General features: G+C 44.1%; 1 protein-coding gene across 3 annotated transcripts in view; it reads left to right on the top strand.

Moving 5' to 3' along the window:
* LOC126162043 (G2/mitotic-specific cyclin-B3) overlaps positions 1 to 21,778 on the top strand; it is a 75,135-nt gene that overhangs the window by 40,059 nt on the left and 13,298 nt on the right. For 2 of the 3 annotated variants that reach the window (XM_049918277.1, XM_049918276.1), the window contains exons 2-8: positions 177 to 370; positions 488 to 813; positions 885 to 1,044; positions 8,110 to 8,340; positions 8,413 to 8,568; positions 18,863 to 19,037; positions 19,109 to 19,214. In XM_049918277.1, the coding sequence (XP_049774234.1) occupies positions 179 to 370; positions 488 to 813; positions 885 to 1,044; positions 8,110 to 8,340; positions 8,413 to 8,568; positions 18,863 to 19,037; positions 19,109 to 19,214 (1,346 nt within the window). In that variant the 5' untranslated portion in view covers positions 177 to 178. The remainder of the gene's footprint in view (positions 1 to 176; positions 371 to 487; positions 814 to 884; positions 1,045 to 8,109; positions 8,341 to 8,412; positions 8,569 to 18,862; positions 19,038 to 19,108; positions 19,215 to 21,778) is intronic. The other variant, XM_049918279.1, reaches the window with a different exon arrangement.

Genomic DNA, 21,778 nt, shown 5'->3' with positions numbered 1-21,778 from the left:
AGGACACATGTGTAGTGTCACGTAAGTTACTCTATTAAGCTGTAATATTATGGTTACAAATCTTTGCTGAGGTGTCTTGACAAGCCAGTTTCTGCCTTTAATCTAGCTATAGATAAAATTTGCAAAAATATGATTCCTTTAGATGTAAGTGATTTAACTAAGATTTTTTGTTTCAGGTATGTTTAATATGGCACCAAAAAAGACAGCTTTAAAAAAATCTCTTGGTGAGACAACAATGTTGAAAAGATCAGTTAGTACTCGTGCGAAAAGGAACTCTGATGTGAAATTGGTAGATGAATCTTCAAAGCGAAAAGCTGTTTCTCCCCTGAAGCAGTTGTCTAAAAGATCAGCATTTGGAGATATAACTAACGTAAGTATCAAATCGAGCCAGGTTTGCAAATGCACGCCTTGATTTGTGAATAAATCATAGTAGTTGTCTACTTGGCTTATCACTTGTAACCATTAATATTTGATTTCCTTATGGTAGGATGCTGATCTATCAAAGAAAATTGCCACAAATAAGAGAGACTCCAAAAAGAATGTGGAAACGATTTCTCATGTTGTTAAGAAAAACCTTAAAGAATCAGAAAATGGGAATAAGGCTGTTATGCCACATAAAAAAACTGGCAGGAGTAACATTCCAACATTCCCACCAAAAGTGCAAATGGCAAAAGCAAACATAAAACCTGAAAAGGTACACTCAAGCTCAGTTTCGAAGCCTACATGTGACAAAACAGAAGTTTTAACTTCTGTTCGTGTGAAATCACCAGATTCCACTGACAATGAGCTGTATTTGACAGCTGTGGAAGAACTGTAAGTATGGTAAAATGTATTTGCCTTATTGTGCTTTGGTTTTTTTCCTCCGGTGATTCACTTTATTACAGTGGCTCGTCCAGTAAAAAACTGACTACAAAGGACGAGGAAAGAAAGAAAGAACCACTACCTCCACCTGGAGTTGAAGACTTTGATGCAGAAAACATGGGTGATCCAGTCCAAGTTTCAGAATATGCTATGGATATATTCAGTTACCTCAAAGAGAGAGAGGTAAGTGTTCAGTATGTTGACCCATTGATAATATGGTAATTTCTTTTACAAAATTATCACAGCTGAACTGAAGTATGGAACTAGAAAACATTGTTTACTCATTGCAATTCAGTATCTGTAAAAAAAGTAGCAAATGATAAAAGTAAGACAGCCTTAAGTGGTCAGCATGTTGCCATACTGTTCTCAGTGTGCATTATAAACTCTGCAACATAGTGAGGTGCCACTGATTAATGCACTTTGCAAATAAGCAGCCAACTTACTGAAATGAGTTGTAGGAATGCAGCTGAGTAAATTTGATAAACTGGTGACGTTCATTAGGTTACCTCTTAACGTTTAAAAAGTATTTTCCAGTTTATGCCTTGGAAATAAAGGGGGGGGGGGGTATTAGCTGTGAAAACATTGTGTCGAAGAGTTTTTGAACATTGTACATTCTGATGAACAATGTAAATTTTGCAACCAAGCTGTTTATCCTTGGGAAATATGTCAAACTTTCGATGTCACGTATACTAAGCATATGTTTGCAAATTTTTATGATAAAAATTACCACTTAATGGGGGCTAACAACTGCTCATGTGATATTCTAACACAGCAAAAAATTTTGAAACCTTGACTGTAAAAGCAAGAACTATTCTCACCTTGTCTGCATAACACCATTGCTCCCTCTGTGTATTTAACATCTGGATGCATTTCTCTGGATATTAAACAGCTTTAAATTTCAGAATATTAACATAACAATGAAAATGATCAATTATTGACAAAATTATTTAAGTAGATAAAAATCTACTCACAAAATGGTGGCAGAACACACATAAGACTGTAATTTGCAAGCTTTCAAAGCCAGAGGCAGAAGGGTGAAGGAAAAGGACTGGAGCAGTCTAGAAAAATAAGTAGATTTCAGGAAAATCAACCAGAGCTGTGGGTCAGGGCAGACTTAGCATAAGGGATGAGGAGACTGATTGTTCGGGACTGCATAAGAAGAGATTTGAAAACAAAATCTCATCCAATGCGGTCCTGAACAATCAGCCTTTCCTTCTCACTCCGTACAAGTCTCCCCAGACCCACGGCTCTAAGTGACTTCCCTGAAATCTACCTCTTTTTCCTAGACATCTCCAGTCCTCTTCCTTCACCTTCAACCCTTCCCCCCAGGGGGTCCACAACTGTTTTGTGGATACGTGCGTGGCGAGCACGGGGCCCCGAGCCATTGCAGCCTTCTTTCTCTCCAGGGCTGCATTTCCTTTCCCTTCCCCTCCTTGCTCCTTTCCCCTCACCCTCTCGTCTCCCTCTCTTGGTGTCCTTGCTTATGTTGGCCCCCGCTATCCTCCTGGTTCTGTTGGTTTTCCAATTCGGCTTTGTTGCATAATCATCTCCTCCTTTTGGCATTCCTTGGTCCCCCTCTGGGGTTTGACCTCCATTACAAAATTTCTCCTCCGTAGTGTGAGCCATTTGGAGAAGAGCACCTTACCTAGTGTCTCCGACGTGCGCCCTCCTAGTACATTCCACCTTTTCTTTCACGTCGTTGTCTGATACTAGGGTGCATAGCCAGCACGGTAGCCAGCCCGTGTGGTGGGGTCGCTATGTACCCTTTTGGTTGAGCCTCCTGAACACACAGGGATCACACTTCTGATACCTGAGCTGTGACCACCTCGTGCATGCCTTGGAGTGGTTGCTCGTCATCCTGGAGCATCGGAACTCCCGGCAATGGCTGCTGTGCCAGACGGCCCTTGCTGTGGTGCCCGTGAGGGGAGCCCCTGATCGGAGTGAGTGGTATCAGGGCGGACGCTATGCAAATGAAACGCATACGGGTCCAGAACTCTGGCCGTTCTTCTGCGGCCGTCTCTCTGCGTGGAACTGATTCCTCAAGTGCTGCTTCTCTTGCCCCTTCGGCCTTCCCTTCCATGGGTACCCCCTGGGAAGAGGGTCAGGCCCGTCGGCTAGGGGCAAAACCTTTCCCCCGTTATCTAGTTTGCACCAGGACTGATGGAGATACTTTCACCAATACCAAACCTTTATTCTTTGTGAAACACATTGAAGACAAGTTTGGCGAAGTGGACTCCCTGAGCAAGATGCGGTCAGGTTTGTTGCTGATAAAACTGCTTCAGCTGCCCAATCTGCGGCCCTTTGTGCATGTACCCATCTTGGCACAATTCCTGTTTGCATTACCCCCCACCAGTCTCTAAATATGGTACAAGGTGTGATTTTTCACAGGGACTTCATCCTTCAAACTGATGAGGAACTTTGGGACAATCTCGGACAGCGGGGTGTTCACTTTGTTCGGCGTGTTCAGAAGGGTCCTAAAGAGAATCGTATTGATACTGATGCCTTTATCCTCGCCTTTGAAGGGATACCCTCCCTGAGAAAGTTAAGATTATGGTCTATCGCTGTGATGTGAAGCTGTACATCCCACCTCCTATGAGGTATTTTAAGTGCTTGCGTTTTGGCCACATGTCTTCCCGCTGTTCCCAGGCCCCTCTCTGTGGTGACTGTGGACGTCCACTCCATGAGGGGACTCCCTGTGTTCCCCCTCCTGTATGTGTAAATTGTCATGGTAGTCATTCTCCACGTTCACCAGATTGCCCAGTATATAAGAAGGAAAAAAGATAAAGGAGTAGAAGTCAAGGGCGCCTCTCCCGGGATGCCCCTTCCCGGCACCTTCCAGGCCAAAGGTCTGCTGCCGCGCGACGACCGCGAGAGCCGCGGTCTGTCGGCCCCCAGGTCACCCGGTCTCTTTCTGTTCCTGATCTTGCTGCAGCTGGCTCCTTTATGCCACACAGCCCTCCTCGATCTCAGCCTGAAAAGAAGAAGAAACATAAGTCCCGGGACAAAGAGCCTCTGGTGTCACCGGAGGTTCCTTCCCAGACTTCACAACCGGATTCTGACGTGTCATTCATGGATGTCGCCCCCTCCTTGTTGGTGACGGGTGGGGACCCGGCGGTATGACTGGATTTAGTGTGTTCAGCCCCCATTTAAACCATCGTTCTGTGGTTCTCCAATGGAATTGTAATGGATACTATCGTCGCCTTCCGGAATTGAAATCCCTTCTTTCGTCCTACTCTGCAGCTTGTGTGGTTCTCCAGTAATCTCATTTTACTGATGCTCACTCACCGACCCTCCGTGGGTTCCGTGTTTTCTGTTGAAATTGGGTCGGACCCCTGTGGGCTTCTGGTGGCGTTTGTACGTTGGTCCGTACAGACATTGCTAGCACGTGGATTCCTCTTCAAACTACATTGGAAGCGGTTGCTGTTAGGGTCCACTTAGACTCTGCGGTCACAGTTTGCAATCTTTATCTCTCTCCTGACAGGACTCTTACACCTGCTACCTTAACTGCCCTTCTTCAGCAACTTCCTCCTCCCTTCCTCCTTGGGGATTTTAATGCTCATCATCCCTTGTGGGGCAGTGCCTTTCCATCTAGAAGAGGTCTTCTTATAGACCAATTTATTGCAGACCACGACCTGTGCCTTCATGATGCTCCCCTACTCATTTCAGTGCCGGTCATGGTACCTTTTCTGCCATTGATCTTTCTCTTTTGTCTCCCTCTCTCCTCCCTTCATTACACTGGTCGCCACACGACGACCTTTGTGATAGTGACCATTTCCCGTTGATTATCACGCTCCCTTCCCACTCCAGATGGACAGGTTACCTCGTTGGTCTTTCCAGCGTGCCAATTGGCCTCTATACACTGCACAGTTCGTGTTTTCTCCCTCTTTGTCGGGTTGTATTGATGACGTCCTACGTGACGTGTCTGAAGCGATTGTTCGCGCTGCTAGCCTTGCTGTCCCACGCTCATCTGGACCATTTCGTCGCCAGCAAGTCCCGTGGTGGAGTACGGCCATTGCCATTGCCATCCGTGATCGCCGTCGAGCTTTGCAACACTTTAAGAGGCATCAATCTATAGCCAGCCTTACCACCTTAAAACGTCTCTGCACTAAAGCCCATTATTTAATCAGAGCAAGTGGATATGTTGGGAACGATTCATTTCTTCCCTTGGTTCTACTGTCCCTCTGTCACGGGTATGGGCTACACTTCGCTCTCTCCGAGGTTGCCATCGGCAGTCCACCCTCCCAGGCCTTCACCTCACAGATGGCATTTGTACGGACCCATTAGTTCTTGCAGAACACCTTGCGACCAATTTTGCAGTGGCATCAGTGTCAGCCTCCTATCCAGCTGCTTTCCTCCATCAAAAACAGCGAGCTGAAGCTTCCACCTTTTCATCCCTTGTGAGTCAGAATCTTACAACGAACCTTTTACTGAATGGGAATTTCTTTCTGCTCCATCTTCTCATGATACGGCCCCTGGCCCAGATTCCATTCATAACCAACTGCTTAAACATCTCAGTGCTCCACAATGGCAACATCATCTTCAGGTGTTTACCGTATCTGGCTCCAGGGTGACTTCCCTTCTCAGAGGAGGGATAGCATTGTGGTTCCTGTCCTTAAGCCTGGTAAGGACACCCTATCTGTTGACAGCTTCGCAAGGCCTATGACACGGCCTGGCGCCATCACATCTTACTTACCCTTCATCAGTGGGGTCTTCGGGGCCCACTCCCGATTTTTATCCGTCAGTTCCTGATCCATCGGTCATTCAGAGTCAGAGTTGGTACTGCTTTTAGTTCTCCACGGACCCAGGAGACAGGCATCCCACAGGGTTCTGTCTTGAGTGTCCTTCTTTTCCTCATTGCTATTGATGGACTTGTGGCCTCTGTCAGTCCCTTGGTAGCCCCTGCCCTGTATGTGGACGATTTCTGCATTTGGGTTAGTTCCTCCTCGATGGCATCTGCAGAACGGCAGCTCCAGGTAGCTATACGGCGTGCCTCTGCATAGACCCTCTCACACGGTTTCAATTCTCTCCTTTAAAATCGCGAGTGGTCCCCTTCTGTCGCCGTACTATGGTCCACCCTGATCCAGAGCTCTATCTCGCTGCACGACGATTGCCTGTGGTCCCACAGTTTCGTTTCCTGGGTCTTCTTTTCGATAACAAGCTTACTTGGCTGCCCCATATCAGACTCCTGAAGGTAGGATGTTTACATAAACTCGACGTCCTTCGCTTCCTTGCCCACTCCTCTTGGGGTGCGGACCGTTCCCTCCTCCTCAGTCTTTATCATGCTCTAGTTCTGTCTCGCTTGGACTATGGTTGTCAAGTTTATGGTTCAGCTGCTCCTTCCACACTGCACGTGCTGGATCCAGTCCACCATCGTGGTATCTGTTTGGCCGCCAGTGCCTTCCCTACTAGACTTGTTGATAGTCTCCTGGTTGAAGCTGGTATCCCCCTTTCTGTTCGGCGGTCCCAGCTTCTGGTGTCTTATGCACTCAGTATCTGTTCCTCTCCCACTCATCCTTCCTATTCTATCCTGTTCCCAGACCATGGACGTCGCCCACCCGACTCCCGCCCTCGGGCGGGTTTACCGGTTGGGCTGCGCCTTGCGTCTCTTTGCTGTGATTTTCAGCTTCCTTCTTTGTCCTGTCTTCCTCGCTCCCTCCCCTCCACCCCTCCTTGGTTAGTTCCTCGGCCTCGAATTCTGATGGATCTCCGACGAGGTCCGAAAGATTCCATCCCCCCAGTGGTGTTCCGTTCCTTTTTCCGCCACATTTTATGGGAGTTTCGGGATGCTGTTGTTTTTTACACTGATGGCTCTAAATCTGCTGATCGTGTTGGGTATGCCTTCACGTCCTCTGTTGGAACGGAAAGTCATCTGCTGCCACCTACATGTGGGGTGTTTACTGCGGAATTGATGGCAATATCCCAGGCCCTTACCTTTATTAAACAGTCCCAACACAACCACGTTTTGTTATGTACAGACTCGATGAGTGGCCTTCTTGCTATTGACCGGTGTTTTTCGTGCCATCCCTTGGTCTCTGCCATCCATGACAATCTCGCTGATATTCACAGTGCTGCTTGTTCCATTGACTTCCTTTGGGTCCCTGGCCATGTGGGTATCCCAGGTAATGAGCTCGCTGATCGTTTGGCTGGGGGAGCAGTTAATTACCCCCCGTTTTCTGTAACCCTTCCTGCAGCGGATTTACGGCTTCACATCAAATCCCACTTCGCACAGTCATGGGCCACTTCTTGGGAGGCTACTCCCCTGTCTAATAAACTTCGTGCAATTAAGGTGACACCAGACCCGTGGCGTTCTTCCTTTAGCCTCTCCCGAAAGGACTTGACCACACTGTCGTCGTCTCCACATTGGCCATACCAGGCTGACCCATGGTTTTCTTTTGTGTGATGAGCCACCCACACTATGTGGTTGTGGAGCCTTCCAGTCAGTAGCCCACATTTTGGTTGAATGCCCCCTTCTTTTGGCTCTGCGTGCTAAGTACAGACTCCCCCACACTTTACCTTAGATGTTGGCTGACGATTCCCGGATGGTCTCTGGTTCTCGGTTTCCTCCGGAAAGTGGTTTTTATTCTCAGTTTTAAGGTTTTTAATCCCTCTCTGGTGTTGGGGCAAGGCGGTGAGTGTTTGGGTGTCTCCCACTGTAAGCAGTGTTAGACTTGCCGACTTCCCTCATTTTGTTTTTTACCAATGACAACATGACTGCCCTTTCACATTTTTACCTTTTCCGTTTTATTGTTCTGACTTTACTGAGATGTCCCATTAGTGGAATGGAGCATATTTGAAACAAGGGACTGGTGACCTTGCTGTTTGGTCCCTTAAACCTCAAACAACCAACCAACTTTCTACCCTTCTGCCTGAAGGCTTGCCAATTGCAATAGTCTTTCAGGTGTGCATTCTGCTGCTGCTTGGTGAGCAGACTATTAACGTTATAACATTGTGAACTGTAATGTAAACTATATATGTTAGATGTAAATTAAAATCACCAGTTAGATGACTGAAAGAAAATCCTAATCAATCGTTTAAATTGCTTATTTAAAGTGAGGTAAATGTAGTCAGAGATAACAAAGCTGATTACATATAGACTGAATTGTTAAAAACTGTGTGCATTAGCAATATGACCATAAGATGAAACTTTCCTGGAGCAGCAGTATAGACATAATTAGATAATCAAAGGCTTTGTGACAAACTGTTTATCTGTTGTAGTTGAAATAACCACTCAGTGATGTTACTTTACAGGCAAAGTTTGTAATTGATAACTACATGGAGAGGCAAACCAGTATAAACACTGCAATGAGAGCTTTGCTTGTTGACTGGCTGGTTGAAATACAAGAGAATTTTGAGCTTAACCATGAAACATTATACCTTGCTGTTAAGCTTACAGACATATATCTATCAAAGGTTACTGTATCAAAAGAAACTTTACAATTAGTTGGTGCAGCTGCCATCTTTATTGCCAGCAAATATGATGTGAGTATTATGCACATTTCGATCTATTTCATTTGAGAAATACATGTATTTATAAGAACTTGATGCTGACAGGAACGAATGGCCCCAATGCTCGAAGAAATGTTGTACGTATGTGATGGAGCTTATGACAAGAAGGAACTCATAAGGATGGAAATAAATATCTTGAATAAAGTGGGATTTGAATTGGGCATTCCACTCTCATACAGATTTCTTAGGAGATATGCAAGGGTATGTAAGCCATTACTTAAACATCTTTTCTAATATCTGTAGAATAATGTTAGTTTGATATTAGTTATAACTATCTTAGAGGGTCAGTAATAACATTCCTGCTGAAGAAAAGTCACATGTTGGTTTGTTAAAAGCTGATTTTTTAGTGATGCCTACTGAAAATAGTCAATTTCTTTGCAAAGTCATATTGGACATCAGGTGTATTTCAAACCCAGATTGAAGTACTTATATACTTCAGCTCCAGATACAGGCTCTGTATATACATAATTTTAAGGTGAATTGTGGCAGGAACACAGAAATGATATGGTCATAAAAGTATGAAACTTGATGTGTTTACACTGATGTGAGTAGGTCTGTTAGCTTGGGAATTGCTTGGTTAATTGAAAACTGCACGTTGCTACATGTTCCTGATATTTCTCCAGAACATTAACCCTGTTTGAATACTTCAGTTGTTAATCAAGTTTGCACTCCTTGATTTTCAGAATTATAACACTAGTGTGTATTAGTGTGTTTTTGCACTATCTGTTAAAGGTTTGACTTTTCCGTAGTAATATTGCAGAAATCATGAAAAGATCAACGTTGGGTTGTAGCTGTATGTTTGTCTAAATTTTTGACACAGTATGCTTACAGGATTGCAAAAGCAGTTAAAATTTAAGTTTTTGATGCAGAAACTGTGCTTTGGTACTGGTAGTTAATGTACACACACTTGTTTATAGGCCTTTTTTTCCTTATTTATTGGTAATATAACTTGATGTATTCTTAGTAAAATATATTTATCGTAAGTGAAAAGTCCCTGACTTGCTGTAGAATTGTTAGGTCAGGTCTTCGGTGTGATGGTTGCTCTAATTTTTTCATGTGGGTGACATCAGTGGTGTAGTAAAGGGAAAGTAAATGAGGCTTTTCAGTGATTTTGTAGAATGTCATGGAGATACTATACTGGAACAGACTGGGGAAAATTGCCACCCTTCAGGCTGAATTAGACAAAGCTAGGGAAGATCTGGACAAGTTAGAGGGAGAAGAGTAAGACCAGGTGGGAAGTGGACACATGAGGAACAGGCTCGGAACTACATCAGGCAGCTTCGTGGTGATTGTGAAAAATACGTTGGACCTGTTGCTTCAGTTACAAATTCAGGAACCTCAAACAGATGCGGGTGTAGAGCACAACAAACTAAATGCAAATTGAAAAGTAAGAATTTAGGGAAGTCAGTAAAGAAAAAGTTCTTTTACATAGTTCTCATGCTAGAGGTGTTGGCCAACCTTTGCAGGACAAACTATAATCATAATACCAGGTCACAATTTTTTAAACGTGAAGCTGGTCTGTAGCAGCTGACAAGCATTTTGGCTCACTTTGCACAGACTTCACAAAGGAAGACATTGTGGGTATGGCGGGTGAATAGGGTAACAACATTCAGATATTCTACATACAGTACGTGGCGTTTTCTTTAGGCGTCTGATGACTGCTGTATTTAGCTAGTGTGACAATATTTTGACTGTTTGTAGACATATTACTCCCTGCAGCTACATCTAACACTGCTGCCTTAACATTCCATTAGATGTATAGATATTCAGCCTTGCATCTCATGATTTACCTCAGGGTCCAGCTATGCTATGTCCTGTTCTTCCTCGGCACCAAACTTTCTTCCATGCAGATTTCTAAAAGTGCCTATAAAAGAAAACATTGCCTCTACTTAGTGTAGATTGCATCCAATGAACTATGTATATTGTCACAGCCTTTCACCAAAGGCTACACATTTTGCAGGAACCAACTAAGATTACCATCTTGTTACCATTCTGTGTGAGAATAGTATATAATGACAATTGTGTATGTACATCGTATTCATCTTCCTTGGTGTAGGAAATCTTCCATGGACCAGAGCTTTTTTCTCCTTGCTTTATGGAGATTACAGATTCTCTCCAGCAGGTTCTCTGCACCTGTTGGGTAATCGTTTCCCCAGTGTGTGGCCCGATGTTAACAAACCAATTGCAATCAAGCACATCTTTAATCTAACTTCTATATTTGATGGTTGATACATGCCTGTCAACGAATGGCATGTATCACTACATATGAAGTGTTACCTGGCAAAGATTGCATTAGCAGAGACATATCAATGTTAAGTTTGTATCTTCTCTCAGGTGCCATGACAGACCTCATTTGAACTCTTCAATTGGGAAAGTTAATTTGGAGTTGGAATGGCTGCATATATCACTTACTCATGTGGTTCCTGTTTCCCCTCGGTAATATTATACATGGCCTTCACCTTAACAGGAAGCTGAAGGGTAAATGGGCTGGGCCCCCCAGGGGGCTCACCACTCTTTGGCGGGTTTGTGCTTGGCTACTACAGGCCCCAGCCTTTGCAGCACTTTTTCCCTTCTGTGGTGTCTATCGTCTTGCTATTTTTTTCCTCTCCCTTGAGAACATGTGTGGGGTATTATTAGGAATGTTCTGCATTCTGTTGCTGACCTGCGAACAGTCTCAACTTTCTTTTTGGCTCCCTTTTCCTTCTTTCGTTGCCCTTCTCTCATTCCTCCACTTCAGCGTTTGAGAATCCTCTTTCCTTCTTCCTCCCAGTGCGCTCCTGAAGGCCGGCACATGCATCTGATATGTAAAAGGTGACTAGGTAATGCGTAATTACCAGCTCCAGGACGACAGGTAAGGTTCACTCGTACCCCCTGGTGCAGGCCAGGCCCAGGGAGGGGTGATTGCCTGAGCTGTAACCTTCCCAAAATGCTTATTGGTCCCTCTGTCGGGTGTTCGGGAGGTGTGACCTGAGGTGTGAACAATCGTCTAAGGCGGGTGTGCACTCTTGTGAAGGGGTCCCCCAGTTTGAAGGACCGCGCCATTAGAGGTGCTGGCAACCATCGATTTCCTCTCGATGAGTCAATCGCCCTCTCCATTGACGTTGACAAAACATAAATGTAATGAGGCTACTGATTAGGAGACCCTTCCTGCCGCATTGTGGTTCCCTGTGGTATCACATACTGAAGACGGTCAGTCCTTTGCCATAGTCAATTCATTTATTATTCAGAAAGGTGCTTATGCCATTGCTGGCCCTGTTAAATCCTGCTCTTGTTTACGGAATGGCACTTTGCTTCAGATTGTCAAGCACAACTGCTACTTGCTGCCTCGCTTCTCCACAGCTACCCTGTTCATGTCGAGGCATATAGGACTTCGAATTCTCCCTGTGGTGTAATTTCCACCAGGCTGCTTGACTGTCTAACCAAGGCTGAAATACTCTTACCTCTCTGATCAGGGTATAATTGCCATTAATCATGTAATGGAAAAAAGTTAAATTCCTCCTTGGTGTCCACCCGTGCTCTTTTCCTCACCTTTGACAGGGTGATGCTGCCATCAATGATTAAAACAGGCTTTGATATCATCACAGTCCGACCGCACATTCCAAATCCGATGCACTGCTACCAGTGTCATCGGTTCAATCACACTAGAACATCTTGTCGACACCCAGCCAAATGCGTAACCTGTGGCAGGGATGTACACAGGGGAGAACGTCTACCACCTCCTCTCCGCTGTATCAACTGCAATGGCCGCCACACCACCTTCTCCCAGGATTGTTCTGCGTATCTAGATGAGTGGACTGTACAAGAGATTCGTGTAAAGCAAAAAATGCCTTACCCAGTAGCTCGCAAGTTACTGGCTTGTTGCAAACCCTGTGGTCTCCCCTTTGGCACCTATAGTTAAGTGCTTATTACCCCTCGCTATATGAAGGACCTGGCCTTGCAGACAAGCAACCCCAAATTCGACTGTGAGGTTGTGAAGTCGCCCAGTGTCAAGGTAGCATCGCCGCCCCACTATGCTATAAACCGTCAAACTCCCGTCTAAAGGGGTGAAGCTACCCACTACACAACCAGCAGGAGGAAAGGACAGAAAGAGAACTCCTGACAAGACTTCCTCCGTCCCTCCAGCCAAACAACATCCAAGTCTTCCTCTAACCACAAGGGCTCGAAGTTTGCTATAGACAAACAGTCCTTTCCTTCACCAACTCAAAGATCCTGCTTGACGGTGTTGCCATGTGGTCACTTAGCCTGGCTGGCCTCTGATTTGCTGGTGCGCAGCACCAATTGTCCTTCAGTGTTGGAAGCACGTCGATGCTTCTGTGGACCCCATGGAGCAGGAGCCAGGACCCTCCTGCTTCTGTGCCCTGTAATAGCGACTCTCCATCAGCTGTCCCTTTACGGTGACAGTTGATACCCCTACATTTCATCATGACTGTTCTCCAGTGGATTATTATTATTTTTTTTTTTTTTTTGCAGCCTTCGGTCCCACAGAGATTCACGCCTGTTTATAACAGCACAGCATCCCCTTGTACTCTTTCAGGAAACAAAATTATGCCCTCAGGACCAATTTGGGCTTGCACGTTACTTAACGATTCATTTTGGCCATCCCCCTGAGGTCTGCATGACATCTAATTCGGGTGTCAAGCTGCTCGTAAGGAATGACCTTTATTCAACCCATCTTACTGACTACCCGTCTACAAGCTGTTGCCGTTAACTTCTTCATTCCCCACCTGACTTTCTCCCTCTGCATCATTTGTCACTCCATCATTCGATGTCACCAGGGCAGACATCCTTCAGCTTATTGGGCAGCTACCTCCTGTTTTTGCTACTTGGTGACTTAAATGCGCATCATCCCCTTTCTGGTTCTCCCAGGACCTGCCAGAGAGGTGCCCTCCTGGCCGACCTTCTTAACTGAACCTCTGGTGACTTAACACTAGAGCACCCACTTTCCTTTCCAACTCCTCACACACTTATTCCCATTTGGACCTATCCTTTTGTACTGCCCAGCTTGCCCATAGTCTTGAGTAGTCCGTTCTGATGTCTACTCGAGTGACCATTTCCAGTGTGCTATCTGTTTGCTGACTCCTACCTCATCCACATGCATGCCCAAATGGCAGCTTACTAAGGCTGACCGGCAGCTTTACTCCTCCCTGGCGACCTTTGCAGAACAAGATTCCCTCAGTTGTGATGACCAGGTGGACTACCTTACCAACGTTATCCTTACTGCTGCAGAATGTTCTGTTCCTCGCCCTTCCTCCTTTACTACGTCAGTGTCCCAGTCCTTCGGTGGACTGAGGCAAGCTGTGATGCAATTCACAAACGGAGAAGTGCTCTCCACGTTCTTAACCATGACACTACACTGGAAAACTGCATTCATTGTAGACAGACAGTTGCAAAGTGTCGAGTTCTTTGGGATCACAAAAGAGCTAGTTGGATTTCATTCTCTTTTAACAGTTCCACACCTTTTGTCATGTGGGCCAATCTCTGACAGATCTCTAGAACAAAGATCCATTCACCATTTCCAGCCTGACAATAGGTGCCGATGTCATCGTAGATCCTTTTGCTATATCTATCACCTTGGGCTGCCATTTTGCGGAAGTTTTGAACTCTTCCCAATATCACCCTGCCTTCATCCATTGGAAACAAGTGGAGGCGGCTTGGGCGATACCCTTCTCTTCTCTGGATAGTGCTACAATGCTGCCTTCACTATTAGGGAGCTACATCATGCTCTCAGTTCATCCCGGACCACCACCCCAGGGCCAGATGCTATAAACATTCAGATGTTGCTGCACCTCTCTTGCGGGCAAGCACTTCCTGCTTAACACATACAACTGCATCTGGGCTGAGGGCTCATGTCCTGGACAATGCTGTGAAGCCAGTCACACCCATACCTAAGCCTGGTAAGGACAAAATCTTCCTTCTAGCTACTGTCCCATCTCTTACCAGTAGCATTTGCAAGATGGTGGAACGTATGATTCATGCCCAGCTGGTGTGGTGGCTAGAGTCTCGCATTTACTCACAAATTCACAGTGTGGGTTTAAAGTGCGGCATTCTGCAGTTAACCATCTTGTTACTTTTTCCACCCATGTCATGAAGGGTTTTCTTCGGAAATCCCAGACTGGCCGTGTTTTTCGATTTGGAGAAGGCCTAAGACACCTGCTGAAGAACTGGTATCCTCCGTACTTTTCACACTTGGTGCTTCTGTTTTCTTTCGGCATTTTTACGAGACTAAGTTTCCAAGGTGCATGTGGGTTCTGCCTTGTTGGACATCTTTATCCAGAATAACACTATGCCTCAGGGTTCGGTCCTGAGTGTCGTCCTCTTTGCTATCGCCATAATGGCCGGTCTCACGTTGAGCATATCCAGCTCCCTTTTTGTTGAGGATTTTGCCATCTATTGCAGTTCTCCACAGACCTGTCAGTGGTGTCGTCAGTGCGGTCTTGATAGTCTCCACTCCTGGAGCATCTCCATTGGCTTTCGCTTTTTCCACTGACAAAGCCGTCTGTGTGAATTTCTGGTGGCACTAATGGCTTCTCTCACCATCTCTACATCTTGGACCTGTTGCCCTTCAGTTCATTGACGCTAAGGAATTTCTGGGCTCATGGTTGATAGGAAACCCTCTTGGTCCTCCTGTGTCTTACCTGGCAGCCCGCTGTACAGTCCCTCAATGTCCTGTGTGTCCTCAATAGTACTTCTTGGGGTGCCGATCGAACCACTCTCCTCAATTTGTACTGGTCCCTTGTCCATTCTAAACTCTACTATGGGTACTTTGTGTGTCTGCATGCCCATCCCTCTTACACTATCTCAACACTATCCACCATTGTGGCATCCATTTGGCCATGGATGCCTTTTACACTAGCCTGGTTGTCTGTATACTGAAGCTGCTGAACTACCACTGTCCTACTGCTGTAACTTTCTCCTCAGCAGATATGCATGCCATTTGTGTGCCATGTGTAGCCACCCATCCTATGCCTCCTTTGATTCCTTCGATCACCAGTATGGGATGTCCCCCTCTTGTTACCTCCTGGAGTCTGCTTCCACTACTTGCAACTTTCCCAGTGGGTGTGAACCCTTCGCCACCTTGGCATTGTGAAGTGACAATGTTTAATCTTTACCTTCATTTTCTTCCTAAGGACACTACTCCAGCTTTGATCTATCGTTGTCAGTTTCATGACCTTCGCGTGGAACTTCATGAAAGTGCCTTTGTATACACTGATGGCTCTGACTGTGGGATTGGGTGTGCCTTCGTCATTGGAACCCGTGTTTTTCGATATCAGCTTCCAGCACATGCCTCGGTATTTACAGCTAAGCTTTTCGCCTTGTATTGGGGCCACGGAGTACATCTGGCGACACAGCCCCCAATTGTCCTCTGCTCAGACTCTGTGCTCTCCAAAGTATCTGTGTGCTGTACACTGCTCATCCCTTAGTGCAGCAGGTCCAGGAAGACTCACTTGCTCACTCTTGGTGGAGTCAGTCATGCTTCTGTGGTTCCCTGGTCATGTTAGTCTGCCAGGAAAAAAGGCTACGGTTCTCATACCACAGCCCGTGAGTATATCTATTCCTTGCGATGCTATCTGCATTGCCATCTGTAAAGAGGTGACGTCTCTTTGGTGTCGCCAATGGTTCTCCCTTCAAGGGAATAAGCTATTACTTAAGCCTCTCCTGGCGCCTTGGACAACCTCTGCCTGGAGGAGATTATTTAAACTTCGCTGCGTATTGGGCACTGCCTTTCTAGCAAGTCATTTGCTCAGTGGTGTTGCCCCACCACTTCCTGCTGGAATGCCCTTTTTTTTTACGTTCGAGCTTGGGTTTGCTATCTGATTTATCAGCCGTTTTAGCGAATGACGCACGGGCTGTCAATTGCGTTTTACTTTTTATATGCCAAAGCAATATGGTGAAGGCCATTAAATTTTAGTTTTAAACCCTCATATTTGTATGGTGGGTTTTTAAGACCTTTTTCCATGTGCTTTTTTAGCTGTCTCCTTTTCTGTCCATTGGGGCTGACATATATTTTCCCCTCATCTGTGTTCTATAGTTTTTATTTGGGCACATATGACCTCCAGTTGTTTTTGCACCCCAAAACAAGCTGCCTGGGCTAATAGTAGAAAATTAGTGATAAAATGCCAGTGGCTACAGGGTTGGTAAAATCATCTTTAGAGTGAAAGGGGGAGGGGGTGGCGGCCAGGAACACAGTTTTAAGACACGTTATGAATGAAACCTTATCGGTGTGAGGAAGAAATGAAGTGTAATTCTGCTTATTGTATCAGCACGAACAGCTGTTTGTTAAAAACTTGCAACAGAAATCGTATTTCAACTCAGTGGGGAATGTCAGTAGTCCTCACTGCATCAGAATATTCTAGGACTAAAAAGTAAAATTAATAAACTAATCTGCATTGATGAATTAGTCGTCAAACCCAGTTGACGTAACCCACCTCTCTTGAACATGTGTTAAGTGCTACATGATTTAGGTTAGCATCTCACTTTTGTAGAACAGATATGGGAATAATGGCTTGTCATAAATTTAAGAACAAATATTCATAAATATTACCTGGAGCAGCATATAGGAGCATGTGTAACAAAAGTAGAATTTCATAATAGTGTCTATTGAGCACCTACTGGTAATTCCAATCGTTTCATAAACTGTGAAACTGTTCTGACCTAATAAACATAAAAACAAAGAAATAGTGGTTACTGGTGACTTAAATGTAGTCTATCAGACCAGACAGTACAGGTAACTTCACTATTATGAATACGACCATCACTCACCAAGCAGAGGTAATCCCGTTATAAAATCTTTAACATCAAAAGATTCTAGTAAAGATAAAATATCAACAATTTAGTGTGCTTCTTAGTTTCATAACATGCTAAGCTATCTGTGTAAAAAGTCATTTATTAGTGGACCATTACCTGAATGGTTGAAATATGCTGAAATTAAGCCATTGTTTAAGAGTGTCAAATTTCCATCCCATTTCACTTTTGCCAGTAGTCACAAAGTTCTAGAAAAAGCAGTCAGCTTCTTAACCATCTGATAACAAATATATTACCAAAGTCTCAGTTCAGATTTCTAGAGTTCTAATACACATACAGTAAAAATGTACTAAATATGTTAAATTACAGTCTACTGTTGTTCTATGTCAAAGACATTTGACTGTAAATCACAATACCCTTCTAAGTAAATCAGATTATAATCGAGTAACAAGAATTGTTGCAAAATTGTCCAATTCCTGTATCTGACAGGACACAGAGGGTGTCATTAGGAAAGAAATGAATTAAGCTATCACGCATCACAGATAACTAATAAATGAGGTGAGGTGTCCCACAAGGTGTTCCATCTTAGGCCTCTTGCTCTTTTCGTGTGTATCAATGATCATTCATCAGTACCATTGCCAGATGCCGAGTTTTTGTTTGCAGCTGACATGGACATTGCAATCAGTAACAAATCAAATGTAGTCGTAGGAAGATAGGTTAATAAAATTTTCATGAGCATTAGTAAATGGTTCTTAGCTGATGTTTTGTCACTCAACTTTGGAAATGCCCTACTTGCAGTTCGGAGCTTGTGAAAGGTTATCTGCCATATTTGCCTAAGAAGACAAACAGGAGTGAAAGGAGCACACCACAGAACTGCTAAAGTGTGTAAACAAACTTATATTTGCAATGTTGAGTGTTGTCATAGATATAAAAATGAAAAGGCCCACTATCATTCCATAATGTCATATGGGATTATTTTTTGGGGTAACTCAAAGCCAAACTAAGCCTTCCCAAGTGCAAAAACCTGTATTAAGAACTGAGCATGAACTAAAACAGACTGCAGAGGCCTGTGTAAGGAAATAAGGATGCTAACTACTGCTTTTCACTAGATTTATTCCTCGATCACTTTTTAAAAATCTTCCTCACACAAACAGCTAAGGTCATGGAATTAATACTAGAAATCAGAATAATCTTCAAAAATACTTGAACATTTCAGTCCAAAAAATATCCATTATTCAGAAATACAAATTTTCAGTAGTATGCCAGCAGCCACAAAAAGTTTTACTACTAAAAAAGTTCAGTTAAAGAAGAGCCTAAATCAGTTCTTGGTGAAAAACTACTCCTATATGGGAGGCACATCAGCATACTTCTATTTCTCATTGTTTGCTTTTCATTTTAAATATTTGTGTAGTGTTCTTCTGACACATTCAACAACCTGGAGGATCTCCTCACGATGCATAAATTGGAATGAAAAGTACATCTAATTCTATCAAAAACAGTTTAAATGATTCCCACATGGGAGTTAATTTCCATTGTTAATCTGATAAAATTTGAATTCTGTTACAAAGTTCAAAAGTGATGTGAAGCATTATTCTTGGTAGTACATAAAATCAGTACATAAATTGTGGGTCTGGTAGTCTAGATTGTCATGATAATGCAGCAAGTAATTGTATGACTTGCTGTTAAGTAGTAATACATTTTTCAGTTACATATTCACAATTGTGTGCTTATTATTGCTTAAAATTTGTTGCAGTGTTCCAAAGTAACTCTACCAGTCCTCACATTGGCACGTTACATCCTTGAACTCTCCCTTATGGAATACACATTTGTGTCTGAATCGGATTCAAAGTTGGCTGCAGCTGCTTTATTACTTGCTTTAAAAATGAAAGAAATATCTGGGTGGACAAAAACTCTTCAGTATTATTCTGGTGAGTCAGTTGTACAATTAAGATACACAGATGGTTATTGAATACGGTGATAATACTGGTTTCTTTCACAGGTTATAGTCTTGAAGAAATCAAGGATCTGGTTTTGAAGTTGAATGACATGCTGAAGATGAAACCAAAGGAAGCATTGTCCACAGTAAGAAACAAATATTCCCACAAGTAAGTGTGTAATCCATTACATTAACTATTCTTCATTGAAAAACACACTGCTTAGAATCCTCTGCAGTACTGAAAAAATTACTGTATTTACCTGATTCCAAAGTAAGGTTCCTAGATTTGTTATTTGAAAGTGTCGCCATGTTTGCAGATTTAAAGCTTTGGAAACTGATATTGTGTAGATTTACCTTTAAAAAAATTCATAAGGGAGAAAAGTGATGCTATCCTTGCTGAGAATGAGTATGAATTCAGGGAGAGAAGTGATGATTGAGCAGCATATTTGGTAGTGCTGCCAACCATGAGAATGTGTACCACATATCTTAGTTTCTTATGAATATCTACCATGTTCAAACTGCAGTTTGTTGGAATCGATTGACTTCAAAACTGTTAAAATATTAAATATACATTACTGCAAGAGAGTGAAAGTATAGGGAAGAGACAGTGGCATACTTCCATGTGTCAAGCAGCTGTGTTCTCAGCTCTCACTATTAGATACAATGGAAATAAAAAGGAATAGATAAGTGGCTGGTTCTACACAGCCAGTAGACAGACAATGTTGAGAAGTAAGAGGTAAAATCTCGTGTCAGAATGGATGTGAAATCATTGTGACAACCATGTCGGAAACAATATATTCGAAAGAAACAGCCAGATATTTGTGACAACAAAGGTTATTCACATGCAGCAATTTCACATTTTTACTATTAATACTATTGTACACTAAAAAGTGAAGATAAAATTAATGTAAACCATCATAGAAGGTTTAGCCAAGAGCTAAACATAAATTTGAAAGATTACACCCCGTTGGATTTATATCCACATATGCTACAGTTACATTACCATCGTCCTCACAAGTACAAGTAGTACCACACTGTGTGCCGTGAGCTGTGGGCCATCTGGGGCAAACACAGTTGCCGAGCACTTATCTGAGCACTATGCTCAAGCCTCTGTGTCTGGGAATTATCCCCCAGTATCTTGCATCCTCAAATGGTGGATGGAAAGGAAAGCCGCCTGCTTCACTGAACATTACAGTGAACCCTGTAATGCTCCATTTACAGAGTGGGAGCTCCTCATTGTCCTTGCATATTGCCCAGACACAGCTCCTAGGCCATATTGGATCCAGTCAATGATCAAACATCTCTTGTGTGGCTAAAAGCGACATTTCCTAGTCATCTTCGACCGGATCTGATGGGATGGTCTCTTCCATAATAATGGCGAGAGCACTATCATTCCAGTGCTCAAACCTGGCAAATACCCACTTGATGTGGATAGCTATCGGCCCATTAGCCTCACCAATGTTCTTTGTAAGCTGTTAGAATGTATGGCAAGTCAACAGTTATGTTGGGTCCAGGAGTCATGTGGCCTACTCACTCCATGCCAAGACAGTTTCCGCCAGGGTCGCTCTACCACTCATAATCTAGTTTCCCTAGAGACTGCCATCCGAACAGCCTTTTCCAGACAATCTCTTTTGATTTATGACGACCTGGGGACATCAAATCCTTGCCACATTGAGTGGGGGCTCAAGGCCCACTCCTGATTTTTTTTTTTTTTTTTTTTTCCCCCAAAATTTACTATTGCTCCATACTTCTAGTGTCCGTGTTGGTGTCTCCCATATTCCCTCCTTCCCCATATTCAGGAGAATGCGGTCCCACAAGGCTCAATACAGTGTCCGTTTTTAGTGGCCATTAATGGTCTAGCAGCAGCTGTCGGGCCATCTGTCCCACTTTCTCTGTATTCAGATTATTTCTACATATCGTACTGCTCCTCCAGTACTGATGTTCCTGAGCGGCACCTACAGGAAGCCATCCACAAGTCACTGTCTTGGGCTTTAGCCCACAGCTTCAATTCTCAGCTGCGAAGTTGTCTTGCATGCACTTCTGTTAGTGGAGCACCATTCATCCGGAACCAGAGCTTTACCTTAATGATGATCCACTTACTGTAGTGGAGACATATCGATTCATAGGGCTGGTTGTCAAGTTGAAGAGGAATTGCTGACAGCACCTCAGTGCCCTCCACTGCTTGAGAAACACTAACGGGGTGCAGATTGCTCTACGCTGCTGCAGCTCCACAGAGCCCTGGTTAAATCCCACCTTGACTATGGGAGTCTGGTTTATGGCTCTGTGGTGCCCCCAGTGTTCCCCCAGGGGGCTAACGGTTCTTTCGTGAGTACGTGTGTGGCGAGCACGGGGCCCTGAGCTATTGCAGCCTTCCTTCTTTCCAGGGCTGCATTTCCTTGCCCCTGCCCTTGCCCTTCCCCCTCCTTTCCTCTCCTTGTTCCTTCCCTTTGCCCCCTCTCCTCCCCCTCTTGGTGTCCTTGTTTATGTTGGCCCTGCTATCCTCCTGGTTCTGTTGGTTTTGCAATTTGGTTTTGTTGTGTAATCACCTAATCCTTTTGGCATTCCGTGGTCCCTATTTAGGGTTTGACCTCCATTACTAAATTTCTGTTTCGTAGTGAGAGCCATGTAAGGAAGAGCAGCTTACCTAGTCTCTCAGATATTGCCCTCCTAGTCCATTCCACCTTTTCTTGCACGTTATGATGGTAGGCTGCATAGCCAGCACGCTAGCCAGCC

Source organism: Schistocerca cancellata, chromosome 2, assembly GCF_023864275.1.
Source record: "Schistocerca cancellata isolate TAMUIC-IGC-003103 chromosome 2, iqSchCanc2.1, whole genome shotgun sequence".
NCBI classification, from domain to species: Eukaryota; Metazoa; Arthropoda; class Insecta; order Orthoptera; family Acrididae; genus Schistocerca; species Schistocerca cancellata.
Note: the sequence above shows the minus strand (reverse complement) of the source record. Positions and strands in the feature narration are given on the sequence as shown.